General features: G+C 43.0%; 1 protein-coding gene across 1 annotated transcript in view; it reads left to right on the top strand.

The window, feature by feature from the left end:
* Positions 1–3765: 3765 nt before the first annotated feature.
* The window catches only part of LOC144506139 (FERM and PDZ domain-containing protein 4-like), a 559161-nt gene continuing 550987 nt past the window's right edge, over positions 3766–11939 (top strand). Inside the window, exon 1 of the mRNA XM_078231973.1 lies at positions 3766–3870. Within this exon, the coding sequence (XP_078088099.1) occupies positions 3830–3870 (41 nt within the window). The 5' untranslated portion in view covers positions 3766–3829. The remainder of the gene's footprint in view (positions 3871–11939) is intronic.

Raw genomic sequence — 11939 nt, 5'->3', positions numbered from 1 at the left:
TCAGGGATGACGGAGTCACCGACCTTCTTCTGTTTCATCAAAGGACAAGATAAGAGTATGAATGTTGAGACAAAGGGTTCTAGGAGGTCAGCAAGTTATGACATGATTAATGACATTGCTTATGATTCTATTACTAATTGAATTCCTGAATAAGCTCTGGTCACGCTAACTGATAATGATTATGTATAAATACTGAACTTTTTCTTTCTGTAAGTGCGGACTTGTGGAAGAATCAGCAGTTGTGCCAACTGCTCTCTGACCTCAAGTTTCAGCCATATACTGCATGCAGTCTTTCGTAAATAAATTCTTGTTACTTTGTCAGAACAAATTTTGTTGAGTGTTTCTATCACAGTCAAGAAGCAGGAAAGTTTCCACTTCAACACAATGTGCATCAGTGGCTGTGATGTGCTCACCAGTAAGTGACCCAGAAGCCTCAGCACTAACATGACCCACCGTGGTGATATCTCTGTGTTGGTGGGTTGTCATGATGTGGAGATGGGATTTTTGTGTCTCTGTGCCCTGTTTGAGAGCACATTTCCACTCCATCTGATGAAGGAGCAGCGGTCCGAAAGCTAATGGTGTTTGCTACCAAATAAACCTGTTGGACTTTAACCTGGTGTTGTTAAAACTCTTACTTGGTGGGTTGTGTCATTGATGCCTATGGCGAATCACTGGTGCTATCCTCGGAGGATTCTTCAGGGCCTTCCTCCGAGGTGTCATCCGAGGTGTCCAAGGGAGTTTCTTCAGGAGCAGAAAGGGGGTGGTGACACCAGAAGCACCTGGTGCATCAGGATCCAGCACTGTAAAAAAGAGCACATATTAGGGAAGGGAGGGAAAACAATCCGCGCAGTATGGCACTTACCTCAAAGAAGACTTAGGAATAGTATTCAGCTGATGCTCACTTGCATACCAGATGCCAACCTGGCTGCCAGATACCCATCTCGGTGTGTCCCCACTGCCAGCTCCAGAGCACACTGCTCATACACTGTGAACATCTGCAGCTTTGGAGTCTTCTCCCTCTCATGGTGGCTGTGTGCATTCTTCTCCTGTAGGGACATAAGGGGAATTGAAAGCATGATGTATGGAAGGGCATGGGGTGCAATATGTGCCAGGGTTGGGGAGCTTGTGGTGGCCGTTTCTGGAAAATGTGTCCCCATTGGAGTTGCTGATTGGGGGCTGTGCCACAGGGGTTGTAAGCAGTATGGGGGGGGGGGGGGGGGGGGGGGGTGGGGGCGGTGGGTGGGTGGGCAGTTGGTGTCTGCCATTACAATGTATGAGGATGTTTTGACGTTGTAGACACAGCACACGTACAGGTTTCAGAATGGGATGCACATTCAGCCTCACTGCCCAAAGAAGGTTGTATATTTTTTTGTAGCACTGCTCTCCAGACCAGTGTCCTGGCATTTTACAGATAATGCCATCACCTCCCAAAACGCGCTTGCTGCAGGATCCCTTGGGCAATAGCCCTGAGTGGGGTAGAGCAGCTGGTGCCTCTCCTCCCCAGCAGGCGGGCCTGCTCACTCTCCACAAATCTCAGGGCACTTTTCTTTAGGACCATCTTCCTGGCGTGACTGGCTGAGTGTCCGTCATTGCAGTTTATATACACCTCTGGCTTCTTAAGGGAGTCCAGGTGCAGTCAGTTTGGGCCAGTCATGGGCCCATTAGGTATATTTCCTTGAGAATAATGTATAGACAACCTGACTTCAATAGAGGGTAAGCCATCTCCAAAGGTGCTGATTGGGGTAAACTCAACAAGGTACTGCATTCAGAGGGTGTGCAATGCTCAATGTTCTCACTCAATGAGAACAAATGCTCACATGCAGGGGGTGTGCATGGCAGTACAGTGCTCTGTGTGTGAAGTGAGGGGGAGGCCAGGAGGCCAGCGATGTCCAGGTCAGTGGGGTGTGGGGAGGCCAGGAGGTCACTGGGGTCTGGGGAGGCCAGGAGGCTAGCGAATCTTTTGTTGGGAGGAAGGGGGTGAGCGGCCAGTAATATCTGTGGGGAGTTGAGGCCAGCGATGGGGCCAGCAATGTCCGTGGGGGAGTGAGTGGCCAGTGATTTCAATGCTGGGAGGTTTTGCTTAGCAATTTCGCAGAGATGTGTGTATGCGCGGGGACCCGCTCAGCACGCTGATTACAGCCTCTCCAGCGGGAATAGGCCTTGCCCACAGCATTTCAGAGTGATTTATGCTTGTGCCCTCTATAGTGCACAGAGTGTGGGAGATTCATTTTGAAACTGAAAATCGAGCGCAATTTATTCCAGTTTTCACGCAAATTTGACACTTCGAATTTTTGGTGGGAGATTCGCCTGCAGCATTTCTCCAACATCGAGTATGTAGCCTAGCCATGTGGAATTTCTCTAACCTTATCACATCCCTTGCGTTTTTGCTGGCAGCTGGTTGAACTTTACTCCCAACAAAATATTTGGTGTCCAGTGAGACTTGACTCTAGATTTATCATGTTTCAACATATGTGACACAAACTTGGGCAGGTGTCAATGGAATAAAGGGATCAAATAAATCCTTAATTTTGACAGTGACAGGCCATTCCCTAATTAACTTCTTTTAGAGTTGAAAAAAACGCCAAGGTGTGATATAAAGTAATTTAAATCTGCCTCTGTTTAAAGTGAATAAATTTGATTTGATTTATTATTGTCACATGTATTAACATACAGTGAAAAGTATTGTTTCTTGCGCACTACGCAGATAACACATACCGTTCATAGAGAAGGAAACGAGAGGGTGCAGAATGTAGTGTTACAGTCATAGGTAGGGTGCAGAGAAAGATCAATTTAATGCAAGGTTTATGCAAGGGGCTGTGTACCCCTTGTGTGGACAAGGAACTAACTTACCAATTAGCCAGAAAGAGAAAACGCCAGATTTCTAATCAAGCCAGTTGGTAAATTAAATCGAGTTGCTCTATCTTTGCTACTCTTGTTTTTTTTCTTGTTGCTATGTTTCCCTTCCAAACTTACATGACTCTGTCAATTAAAAGTGGAAAGGTTAGAGTGGCATCGTATACACTCCCAGAGAACTACTCCGACATGTGTTCAATGAGCGGCCGGGTCCATTTATATTCAGTTGCCATAACGACCCACAGGGTTAGTTAGATGTGATGGGGAAAAGGTATATTTAAATTTGCAGACTGGAAACAGCCGTTCAAGTGCAAGGAAGAACTTAAAGGCAGAATGTGGCCGTGGGTTTTAATACGCGTGAACCGACACAGACAGTAACCAGAATGACTTCGTCTGCCAAAAGCCACCCCCTTCTCCCTTAAGGAACTCCAGTTCTCATTTGCTTCCTGCCCTGGTCTGCGGTCGCTGTCTTGCCTGCCACCCCCCTCCCCAAATTCTTGGTTTCATTTGTCATCAAGTGGCGGCTGTGATTGGAGCAAATCCAGAAAAGGGAGAGAGAAGCAATTGTCGACTGAGAAGCAGAGCAAGGCGAAACAGCCACCAGCAGTGATTCTCGCCTCTCCTCGGAGCTGCTGTCTGCCCACTCGCCTGGCTCCCACTCCCACTGGGATGAAATTTGAGTGAGAGTGGCCCTAAAGGGCCAGTGGTAGCAGCAGCAGCAGCAGCAGCAGGGTGATGTTGGTGCTGAGGAGGAGGAGGAGGGGGGGAATCTGAACAGTCTGTATGTAGCACAGCATCTTGCAGGGAGAGAGAGAGAAAGAGAGATAGAGAGCCAATGCTGTATCTAGCCGGAGTGGATGGACCCATGAACGTCTCAGAGCCAAAGGGAAGAATACATTCTTGCCGGTAAATCCAATCGAATTGAGTGAAGGCACAGCATGGAGCTGAAGTGAGAGCAGAAGAGCTTCCCGCATGCATGGATGTGTTTAGCTTTGTGAAGATCGCAAAGCTGTCAGGGTAAGTGTGTGCTTCATTCATTCATTCCCTGCAGATTGTCCATGGTGGACACTAGTCTGTGCACCATTGGTCTCCCAACCCCCCGTCCCGTATAGCGCAGCCCGGGCACCGGGCACACAGGCAAGGCTTCCCCTCAAAAGTCACAGCTTTGAAGATGCGATGCATCATTTTCAGGAAGACCAAAGCTCTTATTTTTTTCTCTGCGTGTCTAAAACCCTGTCCACATTTCATGGTTGCAAGCAAATAGGCTGTCAAGCAGCGAAAATAATAGAGATGGAGTGAAGTGGTGTGTGTAAATGAGAGAAGAATTATAGGTTGTTGGAACATTGAAGAATTATTTTATTGGTGGACAGTTCCCCGATCCTGGGGAGCCTTGAAGCCAGTGCTTGCGGACGTATTGATGACACTTATCTGTCTTTCCCACTCTGCTGGTATATTGATTTTTAAAATATTATTTTTGAGTGTCGATTAGTACAGAGATTTCGGAGATTGCGTATCTCGAACTGATTATCTCTTTTTCTCCCATTTACCTGGGCCGAAAAGTTGAATTCCCTTCAGCCACGCCAAAGCTACTTGTTTGGCTGGGCTGCTGAATAATGCTTGGGTTTGTGTTATGAGTACATGAACACGCACCGAGTTTCATTTGTCTATTCCTTCGTTCCTTCTATCTTTCTCTCTTTGAGGCTCGTCTAAGGTAGAGGGCTCACAGCAGAATTTCATCTGTGTGATTCTCACTTTCACCCCTCACAATCTCTGCATATTCTTTCTGTTGGCGAAAGCCCTGCCAACAGGCTGTTTGTTCACAGGCGTTCATTTCAGAAAGATGCTATTTAAAGGGCCTTCAATCTGCTGGATTTTCTTGTAATCTCTCAGAAATTATTGAGGGTTGATCACAGAAAAGATACAAGTTGTGCAAGTTTTCCCTGTGTTTGGGATTTTTAAAAAATATTTCCACTGTCGAATCAACTTTTCTTCTCACTTTTCATTGAATAACATTCTTTTAAACTGCAATTAACCTAGATGAGGATGTTCTAAAATAGAAATGTTGGGTTGTATTAGAAAAAACATCACAAAGACATTGTCAATTAAAGTTTCCAATTGCGATAAATTATTTTAACCTACTTGGAAAGTCTCCAAAAAGCAAACATCCTTAGTGCTCCTTCTGTTATCACATCTGAGAAAAATCTCCCTCTGCAACTTTCCAAGACTTCAGTCCCTGAAGTAGAATTAGACATATATTCCCACCCAGTTTATTCAGTAAGGACATGAAGATCTGGCATTATTATCATTAGCCTCTGTCCACCATAGTGCTGAACATGCCGTTCAGGACCAAAATACTATTGTTTGTATTGCAATACATGAAATCATTGGAAAATATTCTGCTTGCCTGTGCACAAAAATCCCACGGATTCCTAGGAGTAAGGAAATAAATTCATCAAAGAGATTTTTAAAAGACTCCACAAATCCTGAAAATTTGAAATCAAAACAGTAAAAGCTGAGAACATACAGGTTGTCGTTCAGAATCTGCAAGAGAAAAGGTAGTTTGTATTTAGGGCAGGGCCTGTCAGTTGGACCCAGAAAGTTGATCATTCATCTTCTTCCAGAAGCTGATTGACTTCTCCTGCGCTTCCAAAACTTACCATTTTAATGTCTTAATAGGTGATGTCTTAGATATTGCTATCATCTTGAAATCACTCAGTGGTATCAACAATGATAAATGATTTTACACCTTTAACTTGATGGCATGTTTTGGGTCTAATAGCAGCTGCCTTGCTTTTGTTGCAGGGTGTATTCATACTGACTGAGAAATCACTGTGACATGAAGTTGATCAAGAAACAATCCCTAGAGGAATTCAGTAACAGCTCTTGTTATCTTTCACAAAATCAACATTGCTTTACAAGCTATCTATTAAGAAAATAATTCCCCAAATTAACAGAGAAAGCACAAAAAGAAACTGCAGTGTTCATTTTCTAATTTGGATGCGGTTTATATCAAATGGTTTGACCCAAAGTCAAGTATGAATGCAATTTTGCTATGGTGATCATCATACTTGTACATTGTTTTGATGCAGATTTGGACACATGCAACCCACATCAGTGGTGGAAGTGGCAAACCACAAATAGATTATGTAGATGGTTGATGGGAAATCTTGAAACAGGGGGACAACATTTCTGATGGCTCTAGGATACGCTCAGAAAGCATTAGCAGCCTTTGAAAGGCAAGAGTTGACAGATAAAAATAGGGGGACAGGAAGGCCAAAGTGCAGACACAAGACTGGAGTTATGTGGTAATGCAGCCCAGCAGTTTTCCCCCTATTTGATGACTGATGCATGATTGCAAGGCTCTGTTTCCACATAACAGCACAGTCGCTTTAGATCAGCATTGCAATATGCCTGGAAGGAAATTACAGCAGATTGCAATCAACTGGTATTATCACTTGCTTTGGCAGACCTATGCTGGATGGCGGCTGCAAACAACCCTAACAGAAGAAGGCCCAGCTCTGTATTTGCCTGTTTGCTGACCCAATAAATGTAATTTCCCACAATTATTGCCAGGCAGGTGCCAACAGTGTTAGCACATATGTTTTTGGGATCTTGGTGGTTACAGCTAATCGGGTTATGCCAGCTGTTAATCACTCTGGAATGCGTTCTTTCATGCAGTACCACTGAAAGCAGAAAATAAAGGTAATGGAGCTTTTTTGAGGAAAGATCCGTCATTCCAGACACTCATTTGTGCCATTCAGTCTGCTAGCTCCATTTCCTTTGGAAGTAAGAGTGTCTGCAGGCATTTATCTTCTGGCCAATTGAAGCATGTGCACTTTTTTCTGTAGTTGGGGGATGTGGGGGGTAAGCGAGGGGCAAAGGGTTGCTGTGTGATAGATATGTCATCCTTCAAAAAGATTAAACGGGCGGCTTCCCAAAAGAAAGCCATTGGTGGCAGGAATGGTGTTGCTGGCAGCACAACAGTTCATTTGGTTCCTGAACACCTAAATGGCAGCATAAAGAAATGAATGGTCATAAACTGTCTGAACTCCACTTCACTTGAACACTACCGTATCCTTTCAATTAACTTCTTTATACTTGCTATTAGCTAGCAACTCAGGCACCCCATTTATCGGAACATTCTTATAAATGGACCTTCTGCAGGTGTTAATGCCAGTAAATGGTGTGCAAGATATCTCTGCCCATATTTTAATATGCAAATAAAGTTTGTATCTGTTTTTCCAAAGAAAGGAAATGAGTTATATTTATATGTTATGTTTTAAATTAAAGTGGGTCCACACAGATTTTAAATTTCTCTTGCAGCCATTTAGGTGATAGATGTGGCTCAATGATTGTGGCTTCAAGTCCCAATCCAGAGGCTTAAGCATCAAAGCTAGACTAATCCAGCAATGCAATACTGAGGGAGAGCTACATTGTTGGAGGCAGCATCCTTTTGTTTTAAATAAGATGTTAAATCGAGAAACTGGCAGGAATTCTCCAGATTCATATGTCCCAGCGTTGATTCCAGCGAGAATGAAGAATTTGGCGCTCAGCTAAATCTCAATTCACAGCAACGGTATCGGAGAATCCCAGCCGCGGACAAGGTTAGAATCTTAGAAATCTTAGAAACCCTATAGCACAGAAAGAGGCCATTCGGCCCATCGAGTCTGCACCGACCACAATCCCACCCAGGCCCTACCCCCATATCCCTACATATTTACCCACTGATCCCTCTAACCTACGCATCCCAGGACACTAAGGGCAATTTTAGCATGGCCAATCAACCTAACCCGCACATCTTTGGACTGTGGGAGGAAACTGGAGCACCCAGAGGAAATCCACGCAGACACGAGGAGAATGTGCAAACTCCACACAGACAGTGACCCAAGCTGGGAATCGAACCCAGGTCCCTGGAGCTGTGAAGCAGCAGTGCTAACCACTGTGATACCGTGCCGCCCAGGTTGGAGAATCCTGGCCACTGTCTTTGTAAAACAGTCTCATGTAAAAGAAGAAGAATGGTCAGGACAACCTGGCTACTAATGTTAATCCCTTAGCTGACATAATTTCAAAAAAAATTGATTTGGTTATTATTATATTGCTGTGCGTGGGGGTTTGCTGGGCACAAATTGGCTGCTACATTCTTTGCACTAAAACAGTGACAATAACTTGGTCAGCTGAAATGACACAAGGTTGTGAAAAGCATTATATAAATGCAAGTTTTTTTTATAGGGGCGTGTTGGCATATATATTGGCATTACTGAGTCAAAGAGGAGCGCAAGTTTTATTGGGCCTGGGATAACTCATATTGTCTCAGGTTTTATGCAAACATTCACACCAATTATCCCTGGGATGAGTCATTGCAATTAAGCTCAGGATGGGGTCCTAGAAAAGGATCCATTCTTCATATTGGAGAGGTTGTCCATTCTATTCTTGGATCTACAGACATTACAACTGACCAGTTAATAAATGGGGAAAAGAAGGAAATCCTATGTGTATGGTCCAATTCAGCCTGGAATGGGAACCTAGTCTAGTTAAGAAAAACCTGTTTTATTTGAATGGGATGTGGTGGTGTAGTGTGGTAGTATTATCACTGGAGTAATAATCCAAAGACCCAGCGTAATACTCAGAGGGCCCGAGTTCAAATCCCAATACAGCAGGTGGTGAAATTTGAATTCAATAAAAATCTGAAATTAAAGGCCTAATGATAATTATGTGAAACTATTGTCAATTGTCATAAAATCTGGTTCACTAATGTCCTTTAGGGAACAAATCTGCCATCCTTACCTGGCCTGGCCTACATGTGACTCTAGATTCACAGCAATGTGGTTGTCTCTTAAACACTCTCCGAAATGGCCTAGTAAGTCATTCAGTTCAAGGGCAATTAGGGATTGGAACATCCTGTGAAATAAATTAAAAGTAACTCAGTCCAGTCAGAAGCAGAGGTCTGGCTAGGACACGATATATATATGGGTTAGTGTGCCAATCAAGTTCTTAATTACAAGTACTGGTTAAGTTAGTTCGCTTTGTTTAAAATTGTCACTCTGTGCTTCCTGTAAAACAAAGCACAACAATTCATATTGGCCTTATCTCACTTACGTTTACCAGCTTTGCTATGGAATATTTGGATATGTATGTGGAATCACACAGTATTCAGTTAAAATGACAATGGGTTACATTATTCTGTGAATTAGATTCAGGCAGTATATGCAAATTCCTGAACATAAATGTGGGACTGCTTATGGTGTGGCCAGTATCAGTGAACCCAGGAATATCTAAAGCATGAAATTTGAAATGTCGGTGATGGACAACTGATAACAGTCAGTTGGGGAAGCACTTTACCTAGACGGATCAAATAGGTCACAAATTCAAATTGAAAGGAACCATACATGAAAAAGTTCTTTGTTTCCTTCATAGTCCTCAGGATGTCTCAAAGCATTTCCCAGTTCATTAAGTATTTTTGAAGTGTATTCACTATTCTATAAGTAAACATATGTGGCAGCACAGTGGTTAACACTGTGACCTCACAGCTCCAAGGACCTGGGTTCAATTCCCAGCTTGGGTCACTGTCTGTGTGGTGTTTGCACGTTCTCCCCTTGTCTGCATGGGTTTCTTCCGGGTGCTCTGGTTTCCCCCCATAGTTCAAAGATATGCAGGTTAGGTGCATTGGCCATGCTAAATTGTCCATTGGTGTCGTGGGATGCGCAGGTTAGAGGGATTAGTGGGGCAAATATGTGGGGTTATGGGGATAAAGCCTAAGTGGGATTATTGTCGGTGCAGACTTGATGGGCCAAATGGCCTCCTTCTGCACTGTAGGGTTTCGATGATTTCTATGATATTGCCAATTTGAAAATCTGGATCGAGGGACTGAATAGTCGGCTCCTGTTCCTATGCATCAATGTTGCAGTTTACACAGCGATGTCACACAGCACGGGGAGAAATGATCTGTATTTGGTGATGTTAATTGTGGATTAACTCTTGATGTGGAGATGCCGGCGTTGGACTGGGTTAAGCACAGTAAGAAGTCTCACAACACCAGGTTAAAGTCCAACAGGTTTATTTGGTAGCAAATACCATAAGCTTTCGGAGCGCTGCCCCTTCGTCAGATGGAGTGGTTATCTGATAACCAGATAACCACTCCATCTGACGAAGGGGCAGTGCTCCGAAAGCTTATGGTATTTGCTACCAAATAAACCTGTTGGACTTTAACCTGGTGTTGTGAGACTTCTTACTGGGATTAACTCTTGGCCAGGACATTGGGAGAACTCCTTTGAAAAAAATGGCACGGGATCTTTTATGTTTATTTGAAGAGACATTAGGAGCCTTGGTTTAACATCTCATTTGAAAGACAACACAACACTTCTTCAACATCACAACAAATGATCAGTATGGAATGGGATTTGTAGATGATTTTGTTAAGTTCAGAGACCAAGAATTGCAATTGACACAATATCATATTGAATCCAACACTTGAACATGTTGACTAAAACTGTTTCAAGTCAATCATACAGTTACATACAGGTGGTCTATCTGAGATGACTGTAGGTTGCTTAGGAGTGATCTCTTAACTAAAATCTTCCTGCTTAGCTCAATTCAACAGTATCACTGCAATTAAAACATATTGATGTAATTAGCAAGCATCACACCATCTGGTTTCCACATAACAAACACTGCTCTGAACTCTTTTACAGATTTGAATCCATAACCTTCTGAATGAGAGGTGAGGGTGACACGATTGAGGCAAGATGGTACTAAATAACAATCAGTATTATCCTGCCTTACAACACATCTTTTGCCAATAAGCTTTTATTGACCTAGTGTTTTAAATTGACAAGCATTGATTCCAGAAAAGTTGACTGCAGTGTACAAGTAATTTAAGATTAAAATCACCAATTATTCGGGATTCTAAACGTGTCCTCTCCTGATGATGTCATTCAGAAGTATGTCACAGCTGTCCTGCCATATAGATATGCAAATATGTTACAGCTCTCCTTCTTTAGAAACATAAGTTCAGTTTTCTGTCATGCGTCATGTGTAAAATGGGTGATAGTGAATTGACGGCCCATTTTCCATGCCCCTTGTTCTTTGGAAGCAAAAATTGTGAGAGAGACAAAATGGCCTGCTGATTTGCTAATTAGAAGAATAAGAGGCTTATTTAATCTTATTTAAACATATAAAACTCTGAGGGGGCCTGTTGGAGCGCTTGCTAAAGTTATATACTGGAATTCTACCGCCCCGCCCACCCCAAAATCGGAGTTTTAATGTTTCTTCCTAGAATTTTACATTATCGTATAAACCAAAATCTAACCAATATATGCAAATCATTGAAACCAATAATGATGCTTGTTTGTAAAATGCTATTGAATCTCAACACTTACAATTTCAACATTGCAAGCTCTTAAAGTCCTAGATATTTCTTAGTAACTTTCCAATTCTGACTCTTAACCTGTCTTGGTAAATAAAAATTTGAGCGCGCAAATGATAGAATTTCATACTCTGAAGAGTGAAACTGCTCATTTTTACAATCTCAGAAGGATACCAGTTGTAGATTCTCAATGCAATTTGCAGGCACTGCCTCAATGAGGTAAACCAATGTAAAGCAGGTCTCTTTATGGTGCTTTCAGCTAAGACTGAGCAACTTTGTAACTAATATTTAAGATATAAATCAACATTGGAGTTCAATTAAGCGATATCCTCTTTTCTTGGAAATAGAGATGTGTTAAGAAAGACCCCAAAATTTCACAAAATTACGCCAAAGGAACACGTCCTATTAATTCAATTTTTCATTTAGGAAATGCACATCCCTTTCGAAAGAACTCACTGAGTGGGATTCTCTCAGAAACTTCTACGTGTTGAATTCGTGTAAAAACTGGAGTAAATCCCGCTATTTTTTTCAGCGGATTTTCAAAGTGAACCTCCCACACTTTGTGCACTGCAGAGCGGGCAGGGCCTATTCCCGCTGGAGAGGCGGGCAGCATAGCACTGAGCGGGCTACAGTGCATGCACTGAACTGTCAGAGTGGAGATCAGCACATGCACAGTAGCCCTGCACTGCCGGCCTCCCGTTTGCTGACCAGCTCGATCACTGGC

The sequence above is a fragment of the Mustelus asterias genome, chromosome 17 (assembly GCF_964213995.1).
Source record: "Mustelus asterias chromosome 17, sMusAst1.hap1.1, whole genome shotgun sequence".
In the NCBI taxonomy this organism is placed as follows: domain Eukaryota; kingdom Metazoa; phylum Chordata; class Chondrichthyes; order Carcharhiniformes; family Triakidae; genus Mustelus; species Mustelus asterias.
The sequence above is the reverse complement of the archived record's forward strand: the minus strand, read 5'-3'. Positions and strand labels throughout refer to the sequence as shown.